Source organism: Capra hircus, chromosome 8, assembly GCF_001704415.2.
Source record: "Capra hircus breed San Clemente chromosome 8, ASM170441v1, whole genome shotgun sequence".
Lineage (NCBI taxonomy): Eukaryota > Metazoa > Chordata > Mammalia > Artiodactyla > Bovidae > Capra > Capra hircus.
In genome coordinates, this window is record NC_030815.1 from 102,123,138 (window position 1) to 102,140,489 (window position 17,352).

The window sequence follows — 17,352 nt, forward strand, 5'->3', positions numbered from 1 at the left end:
CGTGAAGACCATTCACATAGCACCTTGGAGCAGCTAAGACCACGGGAGGAGACAAATTCCAGAGGAGAGGCAGTGCTCATGCTCACCAAGAACAAGCAGAATCGAAGATCACTCAAAAGCTCTTACCAAAGGCCCTAACAGAGAAAGGCCTCTTACAAGCAAGAAAAGTAATACTCTCTCCCAAACACACACATAGCGAAAACCATGAAGGGATGAATGATATGTATAAAAATTATCTTTGAGTGTGGGGCTTCCCAGATGGCTCAGTGGTGAAGAATCCACCTGCCAATGCAGGAGATGCAGGAGACGTGGGTTTGATCCCTGGGTCAGGAAGATCCCTTGGGAATAGGAGATGGCAACGGAGTCCAGTCTTCTTGCCTGGAAAATCCCATGGACTGCAGAGCCTGGCAGGCTATAGTCCATGGGGTTGCGAAGAGTCTTAGCACAAGGGCATCTTTGAGTGGGAGGACCATTAATGAGTTATGTTTTATGCTCGCTTATCTGTATTTCCTGGAAGAAACAGATGCAATGTTTGTAATCAGAAAGAAATGTGTGAATCTATATAAATTTATATATGTATGTGCATCTGTGTGCACATGTGTGTGGGTGTGTAAATTATGATTGTTTTAAGTAAGGGTCTGCAATATCAAGTGAGAAAGGAAAATATCAAAAACCTACAGTGGATAGGACAGCTCCCTGGTTCGCACCTGGGATCAAATTCCACTGCTGACATGGAGAGCTGGGAAAAGAAAGCCATGACAAGAAAGAACCAAGAATTCAGAAAAACAAGGGAAAGAGCATTCGGGATGGAGGAGGAACATGGTACTGAAGAAAGATGGCCATCTGGCAAAGGGAAAAGGACACAGCTGGCTGCAGGTGAAGCCCCAGGCAAGACTTTTACTCTACCTGGGCCTCACCTTACTCTTCTGGAAAAGAATAGCAAACCAGATGAATGTAACTTCTCTCCAGTTTTAACCATTATTCCATGGTTTTCTGTGGAAATATTAATACTGCCGTAGAGAAAAATAATTTCATTTACCAAATATTCATTGAGCATATAACCATAGGTTTCTGAACTGTGCCTGCAGGCAGAGAAGTACCTCCAAGCATGAAAGGACCTTGATTATTTCCATTTAAGAGGAGAGATATCACAGGGAAGACAAGTAAGAAATGGATCAAAAGAAAAATGGGAGCGTCAAGGCTTGGTAAGTTTCACTGGAATAAAGGAGACCAAGTGAAGCATGTATATGGCACCTGACTCATCAAGAATATCAAGGCTATCTCCTGCCATTCGGCCCAGGAGATATCTTCAAACAGATCTGTGTAAAGCCTGGTGCCTAGGACCGAGGAGGTGATTGACAGGTGAAGAGGGTGGCAGAGGATGAGATGGTTAGATAGCATCACCGACTCAATGGACAGGCATTTGAGCAAATTCCAGGAGATAGTAAAGGACAGGGAAGCCTGGTATTCCAGTCCACAGGGCCACAAAGAGTCAGACATGACTTAGCGACCGAACAACAACAACAGGTAGTACTGTTTTTGTTATTATCACTACCGTTTTGGCTATTATAAGTAGAGCACTGACCAGGTTCATGTATCGTACCAGACACTTTTGGAGTTTATCAATAAACATTTGGGTGGATTAGTTAGCTAATTCAGGGGATTGGCAAGTTATCACCTGCAGGTCAAACTGGCTTGCTGTCTATGTTTGTGAATAAAGTTTGACTGGAATACATACACGCACGCATACATACCACTGATACTCAGCATGGGAGCCACATAGTAAGCTTGCTAAAAACCAAGGTGTGGCAGCTGCCACCTCCACAGTGGCAAAAGAAATCACTGATAAAAGCAGGGCCTCCTACCTGGCTCTGTCTCAGAATCAAGAGGAGCTTTTAAAAAGTTCAGATTCAGAGCTCAACTAGAAATGTTGGATTAGAATCTCCAGGTGAAGCTTACACATGTATATTTTGGGTCAAGCTCCCTAAGTGATTTTGAGGCAGCCAAACCAGTATTTGGGAACCACTGATCTAGAACAAGTTATGTAATCAACTGTAGACCTGAATAATAGTTAACAGCCACAACAAATAAGATATGTGGCTGCCTTGTTAGGAAAGAGAAAGCAAACAAAAGTAGGTGAAAGAGAAATAGTAAAAAAGTAGACTTCATGGGGAGTGGGGATCCAGGCTTTGGGACTCAGCCACAACAAACAAAGGGCGGTGTCAAGGAGCAGTGGGAAAGATTCAGGGTCAAGACTGGACTCGGCAAAACACGGCTTATCTGAGGATAAGGTGTCCACTTTTAAATTATTATTATTACTACCTGACTGGATATTAGCTAAGAGAACATAAAGAATAATAGCAATGAGACCCAAGAAAGGTCTTGTCATTACCAGTATGTGAAAAAGTGTGTAAAGTTATAAAGTGCATCCTACTCAACTTTTTGTGTTTTAAAAAAATATTCAAATACAAAATATAAGCTACCACCCTGCTTATTTAATTTCTATGCAGAGTACATCATGAGAAACGCTGGACTGGAAGAAGCACAAGCTGGAATCAAGATTGCTGGGAGAAATATCAATAACCTCAAGTATGCAGATGATACCACCCTTATGGCAGAAAGTGAAGAGGAACTAAAAAGCCTCTTGATGAAGGTGAAAGAGGAGAGTGAAAAAGTTGGCTTAAAGCTCAAAATCCAGAAAACGAAGATCACGGCATCCGGTCCCATCACTTCATGGGAAATAGATGGGGAAACAGTGGAAACAGTGTCAGACTTTATTTTTGGGGGCTCCAAAATCACTGCAGATGGTGATTGCAGTCATGAAATTAAAAGACGCCTACTCCTTGGAAGGAAAGTTATGACCAACCTAGATAGCATATTCAAAAGCCAGAGACATTACTTTGCCAACTAAGGTCCATCTAGTCAAGGCTATGGTTTTTCCTGTGGTCATGTATGGATGTGAGAGTTGGACTGTGAAGAAGGCTGAGCGCCGAAGAATTGATGCATTTGAACTGTGGTGTTGGAGAAGACTCTTGAGAGTCCCTTGGACTGCAAGGAGATCCAACCAGTCCATTCTGAAGGAGATCAACCGTGGGATTTCTTTGGAAGGAATGATGCTAAAGCTGAAGCTCCAGTACTCTGGCCACCTCATGCTAAGAGTTGACTCATTGGAAAAGACTCTGATGCTGGGAGGGATTAGGGGCAGGAGGAGAAGGGGACGACAAAGGATGAGATGGCTGGATGGCATCACGGACTCGATGGACGTTGAGTCTGAGTGAACTCTGGGAGATGGTGATGGACAGGGAGGCCTGGCGTACTGCAATTCATGGGGCCGCAAAGAGTCAGACACGACTGAGCGACTGAACTGAACTGAACTGAAACCTCTGAAAAAAACAGCAGATGAAGGGTTGCAATCTCCCAGCTGATGAGGGAGAGGCCAAACAGAAAGGAATTCATTCCAGATAAACAGTGTCACTGAAGCAAAGATAGGAGGAATGGGGCTTCCAAACCGGTCCTCCTCAACGCAAGACCCTCAGCAGTCTTCCTTACAGCTACTTCAGAAACAGGTCAAAATACATAATTCTGAGCTGACTGAAGTCAAACAGCAGTACTTTAAGATGCTCTGGCAGATACAGATGAAGAATTGCTTACTTAAACCATCTCAAACTTCACAATAAATATGTGTTACGTGGCGTAACAGAAACTGTTGCTGATTTTTTCAGCAGAATAGGATTCCTTTCTAATAAACTGTGTGAATCCTCACCTTAACCAAATTACTAAGATCAGTGATTGCTTCTAAGTCAACTAACTGTAACGTATTTTAAAAACAGAAATCTGGATGGCGGATATATTAAAAATCTGCTGGGAGATTTCTAGTTCTCTTCCCGACAATGGCAAAAATTCTGCTCAAAAGCAGACTGGTGAGTACGTGTAGAGGACACACTCCTTGCCTCTACACATCCTGACTCGGGCTTCTCTCTCCCCAGTTTCTTTACCTTCTCTTGCTCAGCATGCAAAACTCTTGCCTGTGTGTTTTCTGTGGCAGTCTGAAGAGAGTTGTTCCTCTTCTCCATCATCAGGTTACTCTGCTCAACATACCTGTGAAATAAGGAGGGAAAAGAAAACATGGATCGGGCGCTCCACACAGAGCAGGCACAACCCAGTGTGCAGCCGAGCGCTGCTCTGCTCCTGCATCAGCAGCAATCCCAAAACAGTTTCCTTTCCTAAGATCTGCAGTAATCAAGTTTGGAGGCAGGTAACTGGGCCCAGGGCTGAACTGCTCTGAATGTGTAGAATAAAGAGGAGAGGAATTCGATCCGATGTAGTGACGGGAAATGAGAGAAGAGATAGGAATATGAAGGCTGCAAGGAAGGAAGAGAAGAAAACCAATTCCCTCTCCTCCATGTGGGAGTTAAGGGACACTGAACAAGAGAAATATGGGAAAACAGTATTTCTAAAATGAAATGCTATATGCTGTGACATGTTCCCCTGACCACTCCTCCAAAATTCTTTTTCAGAAGGATCTAGAAAAATTACAGTGTTTGGGTTTATGTGAAGTTCTGGTTGATAAAACAGTCAGTCCACACAGAAGACAGAAGAGCTGACAATGAGTTTTCTAGGCATTAACACTGCTTTTACAGATGAGGAAACTAGAGCCAGAAGGAATAAACAGAATGCCCAAAGCCACAGAACAAATGAGGAGCAGAGCGTGGACTCAAACCCAGGTCTGTGTTCTGTCGCAGGCTCCTGAAATCCTTCTCCATCACCAAGAAGTCATCCATGCGACGGGCAGGAAGCAGAAAAGAGCAGAAACATACACAACCCCCCTGAACAAACACGTTCACTGAACTCAGGCATTTACAAGCTAAACGCTTTTCTCTTCATCCTAGCCAGTGCCCCATACCTGTCATTACCTCTGATTTCGTTCAATTAGTTCACTAATCTTGTCATTCTGTTCTTCTATCCGACTGCTCTTTTCAAGGATCTCTTGCTTCAACCTTTCATTTTCCTAAATTCAAAAATATGTGATGTGTAAGACTGAAGTTTTTAAGAGAAAAGCATCAGATAAAAGGGAATCAACTTGAACTGATGGGTGATACTGTTAAAAAAAATCTAGAACTTCTGTCCAGATAAATATAAATACAACAACATATCAAATTCTACTTGATGGATACAAATCACTAAACATATAAATGGCTATAAAGTGAAGTGAATTTTTGGTATATGGTCAAAAAAGAAATGCTTCCTTCTGATTACAGAGTGATAAGTCACTTGGACTAGATTAAGCCACAATGGATTTTCCCAGAATTTCCCAATTCTGTGGGGCGTGAGTATTTATTACACGCTCTTATTCCTGGAGTGGAGGTTTTAAAGGAAGTACATCTCCGGACAGAGCATGGGAAGATCTCCAGGCTGAGACCACTCTCACCTGAATAATCCGTTGTATGTTGCTCATAATCATGCTTGTTTCCATGGTCACTGACATGCTGGGAATGAGCAGGGAATTGCTAGCACTATGCTTCTGTAACTCTTCAACCTATAAAATGAGTACCAGAAAAGTCTTTACAATTTCATTAAAATTAATGAATTAAATGAATTAATTTCATTAAAATTAATTTCCATTTTTAATGAAATTTTTGCAAGGAGAAATACAATGTATCCAAGATCTGACCACTGAGAGGGTTAATAAGTTTCTGAGACAATCTCTAATGGAAGCAGGAGTTTTCTTCTGCTAACTGCATCCCTAAATAAAACAACTCTTTTGGGAAATAACTACTAACCACTATCAATATGGGGCTTCACAGGTGGCTCAGTGGTAAACAATTTGCCTGCGATGAAGGAGACGCAGGTTCAGTCCCTGGGTGGAGAAGATCTCTTGGAGAAGGGAATGGCAACCCACGCCAGTATTCTTGCTCGGAGAATCCCAAGGACAGAAGAGCCTGGCAGGTTACAGTTCATAGGGTCACAAAGAGTTGGACACAACTGAGTGACTGAGTATGCACTATGAATACAGAAACCAAGAAAGAGTGTGCCTATCGTGCTGGTGGCTCCCTTTTCGCACTCCCTCTTTATACCCCCACTTTATTTTCTTTGGATGCACCATGCACGGCTTTCCAGATCTTACTTCCCCAACAAGGGACTGAATCAGTGAAAGCAATGATTCCTAACCGCTGGACCACCAGGGAATTCACTTTATGCCCCTACTTTCAAAATGAGATGGCTCCATTACCTTAGTCATTAGATGGTCCATTTTATCGGCCACTTTGCTGACTGCCATCCGAATCTCAGTGTTATGTTGCCGGGCTTCAGTCATGAGAAATGAAGCCATGTCACCTGATCCTAAATAGACAAAAGCCAAGAAGAAACTTATGAAACTGTAACAGAGGATACTGAATGAGGAAAAACCAACAGCTCTATCAGCAGAGGAGAGAAAGAAATGAACATTTCCAAAGACTAGGAAAGGCTGGCGGTGAGTCACACTGTCAGGAGAAGATGGAGCAGCGGTAACGGTCAAAGGGCTCCAAAGCTAACAATAACCACGATGCGCTCCTGCGGCATGCAACCAGAGGTACAGTCTGGTTCCAGGGCACACGTAGGGGCATGAGCAGCTCAGATTGCTTCTCCATTCACCCAACTGCGTGCAGGGCATTGGACCAGGTACCAGGGATACAGCAATGAGTAAAACACGGTTCCTGCCCTTGATAAGCTCAGTCTGGTGAGGAGACTCACAAGTGAACAGATCACTATAACAGACTGTTGTAAGTGCAAAGAATGAACCATGTACCAGGTTACAAGGTACAAAAAGGAGCACAGAGAACAGCAACATTAACTTTTTAGTGACACATATACATTTACATCTCTGGAAGGAGAGGAGGGAGGGATAGTAAGAGAGAAGGCTTCTCAGAAGAGATTACAGATTTGGTAGTTTCCCAGATGGAGAACAGCAGGGCTTCCAGACCAAGGATGCACACAGGAAACTCTTAACCACTCCCGCACCTTACATTTCGTTGGGGATGTACTTGCTTCTTTCTACCCCGTCCTAATACTCAAAGTGATCACTGCGCAAAACACAAGCTGCAGAACAAGAAGGCAGGGTACCATCCCAGCTGCATATACTTATTCTGCTTCATATTTACACAAGGCAACCATACTGTACATGTATACAAGATACCTGAAGAGTTACTCGAGTGACTGCTTGCTAAGGTCAAGGGGGTTTAAAGAGGGAAGACAGTAAAGTTTCATTTCATACTCTTTTGTGTTGACTTTTTATAAAAGTATATTCTTTTCACAACTTTAAAATTGTAACAAAGTAGCTTTCATATGAGACATTAAACAGTCATGCTTTCTCCCAATTTCCTCTGATATTTTCCTCTTTTACTATCTACTAAGAACTCTACAGAGCAACTCTGAGAGAGGAATTTAAAGGGCTGGCAGGAAAAAAATGCAAGAAACAAAACACCAGTCAGAAGGGCTTTGAGAGGGATACTGGAAATGTTCTAAAGTTGGATCATGGTGATGTCTGCACAACTGTGTAAACAAAGTCATTGAATTGTACACTTATAACCAGTGAACTGGGGAGATGGATGACATGAGACGGAGGAGTTGGTGGATGCGGGGTACTTTTCTCTCCATCGATTCCTTAGGGATACATCTTCAGATATAGAGGGTCTCACAGAGCACCAGCTGACGGCGGACAGGAGTCCCTGGCCACCAGAAAGGAACATATGGATCCACATAAAACTCGCAAAGGTCAGGGTTTCAGAGAGTGCCTGCTCCAGGAACCTCCTTCCAGACTGATGACCAGGCATGACCCAACTTCCAGCCTACCCATAATGGATATGTAGCATGCACAAGAAATAAATCTTTATTACATTTTTAAAAAGAAAGGAAAAAAACTAGTGAACTCCATGGCATGTAAGTCATACCTCAACTAAGCTGCTTAAAAAAGAAAAGACAAAAAGGGCAGAGATCTACTGGAGTCAAAATGAGAAAGGATGGGAGACGGGGAAGCCCAGCAAGAGCAGAAGATGGAAATGCCTACCTTGAAAATGAGGAGGCTGCGAGAGTGGTGCAGGGTACAAGGGCCGAACGGGCTGCAGCTGGGAAGCAACAGCTGGTGCCTGGGGGTAAGCGTAGGCCTGCACACCTGCATAGGGCTGAGAAGAGGCCAAATTACAGCCGGTTTACAAAACATTCATCTCTCTTTTCTGCTTAGTTTGCCTTTGATGGAATAAGGTAGGTAAACTGGTTGGAGACTCAAACATATTGAAGCTGGCGATGGATAGACCAGGGTTTGGTATTGGACAGTAACTGCAGCAGAAGAGGAATGATGTAATTCAGTGATGCCCGTCACTAATGCCCTATGGGCATCTCAGGTTACTCCCCAGTCCTCTTGTGATGATTTAATTCAGTAGGAATTCATCCCTCAGCCACTGGGCCAATAGATGGTCTGAGACATTGTCAAACTAAGCAAACTCTACTTGGTTTCATTCAAGTAAAAAAAGAGGCGTTCTGATTCCAAACTAAATCCACTAGTTTCCAAAGGATGCCTCTGCCTAGCTAGATTCTGATGTTTATCTGTATGACCAAGCGCTCTCATTTTCCTCTGAGCCTCTGTCACCTCAACAATTAAATGAAAATAACAATACCACTTCTTATGGTTGTTGTATGGGCTAAATGAAGTGATAGATAGCTAAAGTTCCTAACTCCCTGGTAAGTAAGTGCCGGAAGACAATTAATGTTCAATAAATAGCAGTTGTCATTTTAATAATGATGGTTATTCTTCCTTGAATTAAGGAAATCCAGCTCATTTCCAGGGACAGGTATAACTACCCCTCCATTACTAAAAAAGAATCTTAGTATACAAGATAGAACTCTCCATTAGGTCCATTCATGAGTGAGAGAGGGCAAGCTAGGACTTTCCTCATTTCTGATGCACCCTTACTAATGAGGCATTGCCTGACCACCACTGCTCTGACCCCTTCCCCCTCACCCCCCTGCATCTGACAGGAAGAATCACCAAAGAAGTAAGAGTCTTTTATCATGGGGAGTTAAGTCTTATCCATCAAATGTGTTGGGCAAAAGAAAGAGTCTACTGTCCTGGCAAACTGTCAGCAGAAGCACACAGGCTGTTGCCACTGCTTCCTATGAAAACAGAAAAAAAAAAAATAACAACCCTACTTTTAAGAGCTCATCTCTGGAGGATAACTAAACAATTCGAGTTCAGCTGTATTTGTATACAGCCTCCCCCACTGCCCCTCCACCACAACCATTCTACTGAGTGTAGAGCAGAATCTTAGCCTATCAGCTCTTTGATAGAGAAAAACACAAAGACTTGAATATATGTCTCTAAATTAGACATGTGTGAAAAGGAAGGGAAATAGACATCAGTTGGGCTTTCACTATGTGTCAGGCCTTGTACCAGGTGTTTTGCTGGTTCTCACATTTAATCTTGACAACCTGTAAAGCAGGTAATCCTTTGCTTGTTTAGACATGAAAAAGTGGTGGTTCAGGAAGGGGAACAATTTAAAGCTCTGAGGGGAACTGCTGCTGTACAAACTGAGCAAAAAGAGAAAAAGAGACTGAACAGAACAATAATAAATAAGAGCATATAACTGACATGGTTAAAAAATGTTACCTGAAAGGACTGGGCATTTCCAGATACAGCTGAGTGGGAATCAAGAGATGCAACTTGCATCAAAGCAGCAGATGGTGTTTGGAGACCAGAAACAGATGGCTGAGGTGCTAAGATAGAGCAAAAAGTTTTCACTGTTAAACCTACTCCCCACTTCTTGGTACAAGTCCGGACTATCACCTTACATACCATCACCCTTCACACTTGACCACTTGTCTCACCTAATTCTCCTAAAACCAGACCTCCTGGATCTCAGCAAGTAGGATTTAAACCTACTGAGCTAGTGAAAGGAAACTGGGTGTTTTCGGGCGCACGAGATTCAGACCTATGACCCCATCAGCTGACAGGAAGTGCAGAATTACACACAGGGAGATGGCTCATCAGCTGAGTGCCAGTTTCCAAAACAGAATGCGACACAGCAGAAGACACAGCAGGCAGACCAAACACATCTCAGGTCTGACCATGCCCTAGCCAGGGACAGTCTGGGAAGTTTTATACTCTAGTCCAGTTCTCAGTACTAAAACAATACAGCCTAACATTTTAGAGTACAGTGATGATAATTTTGGTACCAACTCAATTTAAGGCCACAGAGCCTCAGAGGGATTCCTTACCTTGTGAGGTCATCTGTGGAAGCACCGGATGGGCTGGCTGAAGAGAGGGCTGGACGGATGGGGTCACCAAGGGCTGCCCAGCTCCTCGAGGACCATTCACATCCTACAACGGGCACGAGCATTTTGGTTATTACATCTATGGGTCCTTAGCTGAAGACTGAGACCGACTGTCCACCCTAAACCTGCTTACGACCAGTGTTTTAGACCAAAAAAAAAAAAAAAAGAGGCAGGAAAGGTAAGCAGAAAGGCACGAATTTAAGGCATGGGCTCTGGGAGGAAGGCACTCTATTATGTACCAGAGTAGGATCTCTCTCCCTGTAAGTTATCTCAAATAATTATAGTTAAATTTCCAGTGTACACTGATGATGTTATTTTATCTGAAGCAGCTAGAGTGACTGCTCTCCATAATGAATCATTTTCCAAACCAGCAGCTACCTTAAGACTGACCTAGTCTGCTTCCACAGAATTAGGGCCTCTCACAAGGAACCCCAGGGAGTAATGCAGCCTTTCTCTTCTGCCAAATAACCTCCACAGACCTCAAGGTACTCACAGAAAATCACACACAGTAGGATTCACTGTGCTCATTACCAGGCTATTTTTGACAATATAGTTTTAGAGTATTTTCCCATCATTCTTTTTCTTCAGAAAAGCAAAGCGATGCTGGTCCTATTGTAATTCTAAATAAAGTTAACATTGCACGGAGCATGGCTTCAATCACCAGTCAAGGAACTAAGATCCTGTATGGCACACAAAGTGGCCAAACAAAAAAAAAACAATGTCTAAACAAACTTAATGTATAGACATCTTCCTGATTCACATGAGGAAACAAGAAACTTGAGGCACAATATACAGTGACTGTGAGTGACTGTGATCTGCTAAGCTACAGTAGTTCAAGGGCTGAAATCTCTTCGACATTCTTTTACTTTAGAACTTCCTCTTATCTCCTGAAATTCTCAGAAATGTATTATGCGTTTCTGGAAAAGCACCCCAGGTTTACATGATTACACAAATCAACCTAAACGTCTAACAACAGAATGAAAGGAATTATGATAAATCAATATAACAGAGTGCTGGGTTATCTTTAAAGGTGATAAAGCTTTGCTTTATTTCTTTTTCTTATATTACTGATACTAACATAAATGTTCATGATATAATATTAAGTTCAAAAATCTGATTATAAAATGACACAAAAAGAATGCCCTTTTTGTTAAATATGTCTTCTTTTTAATTTAAATTACCCTATAATAAGTAAGTAGCACTTACAAATTTTAATGAGAATATTATCTCACCCAAATTTCATTTCTAGAACCCAGACAAAAATCAATTCTATAACAGGTCCCAGAAATCTTATCTTTGTTAAAATGTTAAATCTGCACACAGCTTTTCCATGAAGAAATAAAATAAAAATATGAAAAAATAAAACTGTTCATGAATTTTTTTCTTAAGACCATCACCTTTGCTTTGCTGTACATCAATGTCAAAGAATCCTAAAAATTAATCACTGTTAAGTGTTTCAATTCAGTTGAGAAAGCATTATTTTATTCAATAAGGAATTAACCAGTGGTTAAAGAACTTAATTGGAATTGTTACTTCTTGTCATTCACCAAATTCCAGATGGACTAAGTATGAAATAACAGATATAAATATATAATAATAAATATTTTAAAGACACATGTAATGTTAACAATATCTGAAAGTGAGAAAGCTTTCTAAGCATATTGTCAAAAGTAAAAAACAAAGGGAAAAATTTGATAGATAAAATTTTTAAACTTGAAAAATCAACATTTCCCAAGAGAATCTAAGCAATTCAATCAACAAATATGACTTGAACATTCTTTATGGGTTGAGCATCATGAGGTCTAAAAGGTTTGATTTTTACTAACAATAGAGATTTCAGTAGAAAACTAAAGTAACTGCTTAAAACCGCCCAGTTCTTGTGACAGATTTACAGAATTGCTTCCATTTCTCAGGGGAAGTGCTAATTATAGGAGAAACACATGTACCAATACCAACCTGTATCATTTTGACTATAAGCTCTCTCAATAACAATTCTGGTTAGAGGCAGGAAAAGCAATAATTTCAATTAAAAGAACAGAGAGGGACCTCCCTGGTGGTCCAGTGGCTAAGACTCTGCACTCCCAGTGCAAGGGGCCAGGGTTCAATCCCTGGTCAGGGTACGTCCCACATGCTGCAGACCCAGGGCAGTCAAATAAATAAATATTAAAAAAAAAAAAAGGAAGACAGCAACATCTGCACTATTCATTCTAAGACAGCCAGTGGGACATACTTCAATTTCTGAATCATTAGAATCCAGCTGTGGTGGAAGAATGGGCAGCATGGGCTGGCCCATTTTAGCCATCCGAGAGATCAACTTGGCCTTGACTGTATCAGGATTCTAAAAGGAAAGGAAAGACAAAAATCACTGTAATCAAGGTTCATTACCTTTAGTCAACTCTATGTCTTTGACTCTTACGTCAAATCTTTCAGTAAGTCCCCCTGTCACTTCTATTGAAAGCACTTTTTCTATAAAATGAAAATTAAAGATTTCTTTCCTAGAAGCATACATGGGTCACAATTAATGATAGTAGAAAAAATAATTCCCTACATGTTGGAATGGACAAAGTGGTTCCATCTGTATTCCTTCATTTCAATCAAATCTCCTTACCAGGCATAAGTATTCTCACTTTACAGATGAAAAACTCAAGTACAGATTAAGGGAGGGAGGCATTTTAGATAATAACACCTTCTCAAAAGCCCAAGAGCAACTCAGTAGGTAAACATTCAGAAGAGATGTAGGGAGAGAGGTAAACAGGAACTCTGCGTTCTAAATTCAGGTTCATTTAACACTGACTTGGCACTGATGACATACTAGTCCCTGAGCTGGATGCCTCTGTATTCATTAACTGGTTCAAAGTGCAGTTTTCAGAGCAGTTTCTCTTGCGACCCCATGGACTGCAGCAAGTCAGGCTCCCCTGTCCTTCACCATCTCCCAGAGCTTGCTCAAGCTACTGTATACATAAGACATTAAACTTGCTTACAGGGATGGACAACACTTCATATAATTTGTAAACAAATATATACTGAGAGTGTGTGCTCATCTTTTTTTAACAGTGGAGGCACATCAGCTAAAAACGTTAGATCCCTCAAAAGAGGACTAATTATATAAACCAATATCCACACAATGGAACACTGGGATCTAAAGATAAAAGAGAATGAGGAAGTTTTCCACGCACTAACATGGAAAGACACTGTTAGTATAAAAAGGTAGGTAATACATATGCTATTTTTTGTGAAAGGGAGGAAATAAAATATACATTCCTACTTGCTTGCATTTGCATAAAGAAACACTGAAGGAAAACATAAGAAACTAATAAAAGCATTTACCCAAGGTGCAGGGCGAGGGGGGGGGGGGTGGGCCGTGAAATGAAACAAGGGTACATGAGGGAAGGGTTAGGAATGAAGTCTTCTCAATGTATATCCTGTTATATTGTTTTGCTAACTGTGCCCTATGAATGTAATTATATATTCAAAGCAAAAGATAAAAACTTGGGAAATTCCCTGGCAGTCTAGGTTGGGTTTTGTCTTCCAAAGAAGGGGGTACAAGTTTGATCCCTGGTAGAGGAGCTAAGACCCCACATGCCTCGCAGGTAAAAAACCAAAACATGAAAAACAGAAATATTGTAACATATTCAATAAAGACTTTAAAAATGGTCCATATAAAAAAATTTTTAATAAAAACTTCAATGTAAAAAGATGGTTTAAGTTTTATGTCATATGAACCTTGTCTCAATTAAAAAAACAAAATTGCAAAAAAAGAAAGGAAAAAAAAACATTGTAGACCACTAACTTACCAAAAGTTACCGAAGTTTAGAAATAATTGATAAAAGTAGCTGTGTCTAGAGAGTACAAAAGAACTAATACTGAACAATTCTGTCGGCATTCAAAGATCTGAGATTTCACACTGTTTTCCCATTTTCTTGATTCCTTGGCTTAACCTTCTGGGTTTAGATCACTTTTTATACATATCAGATCAATTATTTGCTTAATTAATTCCTACTCTGGACTGGATATAAACAAGTAAACTAGAGTTGGAGGGAAATTAATCATCCATTTCAGTCCACACAGTTAGCCTAATGTGGCAGGTGAAAGCTACAAAGCTTTAGAACTTGAAGCACCTCAGCTATCATCCCATCCACATGCAGCAAACAGATGCCTTCATGGAGCAGGCAGGGCAGCCTCCAACACAGTATACATCCTCCCAAAGGTCTTCAAATCCAAAGTTTATTATAACAATATGCTGGTCTCCTTATCTCAAAGTTTGGGAAACACAGAAGCCCAGCAACCTGCTCAAAGCCAATTGCTACTGCTGCTAAGTCGCTTCAGTTGTGACTCTGTATGACCCCACAGACAGCAGCCCACCAGGCTCCCCCGCCCCTGGGATTCTCCAGGCAAGAACACTGGAGTGGGTTGCCATTTCCTTCTCCAATGCATGAAAGTGAAAAGTGAAAGTGAAGTTGCCCAGTCATGTCCGACTCTTTGCGACCCCATGGACTGCAGCCCACCAAGCTCCTCCGTCCATGGGATTTTCCAGGCAAGAGTACTGAAGTGGGGTGCCACCGCCTTCTCCACAAAGCCAACTAGCTGGGGAATTAGTGTAGAATTCCTCTGAGAAAATGAAAGTATAAAGACATGTAGTGTTAGCAGTAATTATGATAACAAGAAGCAATGGTAACTAAGCTCTTACAATATTCCAGACACAATACTAGAAACTCCACAGGCATTACTCCATTTAAACCTCATGGGCTTCCGCTCTGGCTCAGCAGATAAAGAACCCAGCTGCAATGCAGGAGATGCAGGTTCAATCCCTGCACTGAAGATCCCCTGGAGAAGGAAATGGCAACCTGCTCCACTATTCTTTCCTGAAAAATCTTATGGACAGAGGAGTCTAGCAGGCTACAGTCCAAAGGGTCGCAAAGAGTCAGATACAACTGAGCGCATGCACGCACACACACATACACACGTACACACGTAATTAAACCTCATAAAAATCTTGAGAGATTACTAAAGACATGTTTTATGTAGGCTCTGAGCTTAGAGCTTTATAAATATATCACAAAAACATATCACAAAGAGGGGCTGTGAGAATTATTTCCATTTTAATAAGGAAGAAACTGAAGATCAGGGAAGTTAGATAATTTTCTCAAGGTCACATGTTTGTAAGAATAAAGATTTGAATCCAGGTCTATGCAGAAGCCCAAGCTAATTTAAACTGACTCCCAAGTAAAGGACAGTGAATCAAGTAACCACTGATTTCTACCCTAAATCAACATTTCTCTCTCTTTTTTTTTTCTCTAACCTACCACACCCGAGGCACATGAAACCTTCCTAGCAAACTGAGGTTAAGGAGATAATACATATATACTCACTGTATTTACTGTAAGCTGTTCACTAAGGGAGTTAGATTTGGAACGAAGAGCTGACTCCCTGAAAGCAAATAAGACATATCCTGAGATAAAAACAAAATCTATAATCACAAGTCCAGATTATACTGGATAAACACTGTTTTTTAAGATGTTTGATAATTTAACAGCTGTAAAATAGAATTTCAACTGTTCTGTAGTTCGCATAATTTCTGAAAGCTACTGAAGATAAACAATTTTCCATTCAAACAGAGAAATTTACATTTTATCCTTAGAGATAAGTGTTTATGGCTTTTGCCCAATCTTTCTCCAAAGTTTAGCAGATATTCTTTTATATCTGAATTAGTGCTTTTATAGACTATGAATATTAATCCTTTGTTAGAAAATCTGAAGCAATTATGTTTCCCATTTCCTTTATCCCATTATCCCCCCTCAATTATTTAAAATTATTTCAGTTTTCAGCTAGTGCGTTGGTCCAGCAGTTCATTCAGATTCTTCTAGATGATGCAATGGACAAACTTGAACAAACTTTTTGGCCAACTTAATATATCCCTATTTCTGAACTACCCTAAGAATCATGTTTATGGACAATAAAAGAGCTTGATGCAACTGCAGTGTCTCACCCTAATTTGAAAGGCATCGATGCGGAGGGTGACACAACAGGGTCCGCAGAGATGCTGTCAGCAGCAGGGACGGGAGAAGGGGCTGCAGAGCCCCGGGAGCCAACACTGTGCCCATCAGAGCCAAGATCTCGAGCGAATTTGACCTAGGGAAAGACCAACCACAGGGTGAGTAGGCCAACAGGCCACAAAAACAGCCCTCTTCCCCCTCCATTCTCCTTCCATCTTACTTATTCTTCATCATACAAAGTCATTACCTGCTCATGGTAGGCAAAAGAGAAAATGGAGACAAGCCAAAAGAAAAAAAAAGATAATTATTGGCAATTCAACTATTAAGGATTTCAGATGTAATATTTCACATTTATATTATGTGTATGTGTTTTACAAAAATGGGGCCATATTGCTTCACTCACTCACTGATTAACGTGTTAATATTTCAATGTTAACTAAATTCTTAATCAACAATATCCTTTTTAACTTCTAACTTGAAAGGTCATACCCTTAACTGCTATCAACTACAGGAAAAAGTTTCCAAAGGACTTTGGGGACAGAAGTCATAAATATCTATGTTATCACAAAATATATTTCATCATTTCCTACTTGGTGGACATTCAGTTTATTTCTAATTTCTTCCATACAAACAATACTTCTATGAATAGTTTTATTTCTGTATCTTTGCACATAATCTTTTCCAAAATACAAATTCCCAGAAGTTAAATTGCTGGGTAAAAGTTATACTTACTGTTAAAACTTTTGATATATACCATTAAATTTCACACCATAAAGGGTGAACTACTTTTATACTCCATATGTATGCTCAGTTGCTCAGACATGTCTGACTCTTTGGACTGTAACCCACCAGACTCCTCCATCCATGGAATTTTCCAGGCAGGAATACTGGAGCGGGTGGCTATTTCCTACTCCAGAGGATCTTCCTGACCCCCGGGGATCAAACCCAAGTCTCCTGCCCCTCCTACATTGGCAGGCTGATTCTTTACTACTGCACCGCCTGGGAAGCCCTTCTACTCCAAAGTGAAGTGAAGTGAAGTTACTCAGTCACGTCCGAC

The 17,352-nt window shown here is 41.0% G+C and overlaps 1 protein-coding gene across 6 annotated transcripts in view; it reads right to left on the bottom strand.

The window, feature by feature from the left end:
- Window positions 1-17,352, bottom strand: part of FKBP15 (FK506 binding protein 15) — a 61,733-nt gene that overhangs the window by 14,480 nt on the left and 29,901 nt on the right. For 5 of the 6 annotated variants that reach the window (XM_018052619.1, XM_018052618.1, XM_018052616.1 and 2 more), the window contains exons 10-19: window positions 16,289-16,431; window positions 15,672-15,729; window positions 12,533-12,640; window positions 10,246-10,348; window positions 9,638-9,744; window positions 8,042-8,156; window positions 6,230-6,339; window positions 5,429-5,536; window positions 4,914-5,008; window positions 3,996-4,098 (exon numbers count right to left, since the gene is read on the bottom strand). In XM_018052619.1, the coding sequence (XP_017908108.1) occupies window positions 3,996-4,098; window positions 4,914-5,008; window positions 5,429-5,536; window positions 6,230-6,339; window positions 8,042-8,156; window positions 9,638-9,744; window positions 10,246-10,348; window positions 12,533-12,640; window positions 15,672-15,729; window positions 16,289-16,431 (1,050 nt within the window). The remainder of the gene's footprint in view (window positions 1-3,995; window positions 4,099-4,913; window positions 5,009-5,428; window positions 5,537-6,229; window positions 6,340-8,041; window positions 8,157-9,637; window positions 9,745-10,245; window positions 10,349-12,532; window positions 12,641-15,671; window positions 15,730-16,288; window positions 16,432-17,352) is intronic. The other variant, XM_018052617.1, reaches the window with a different exon arrangement.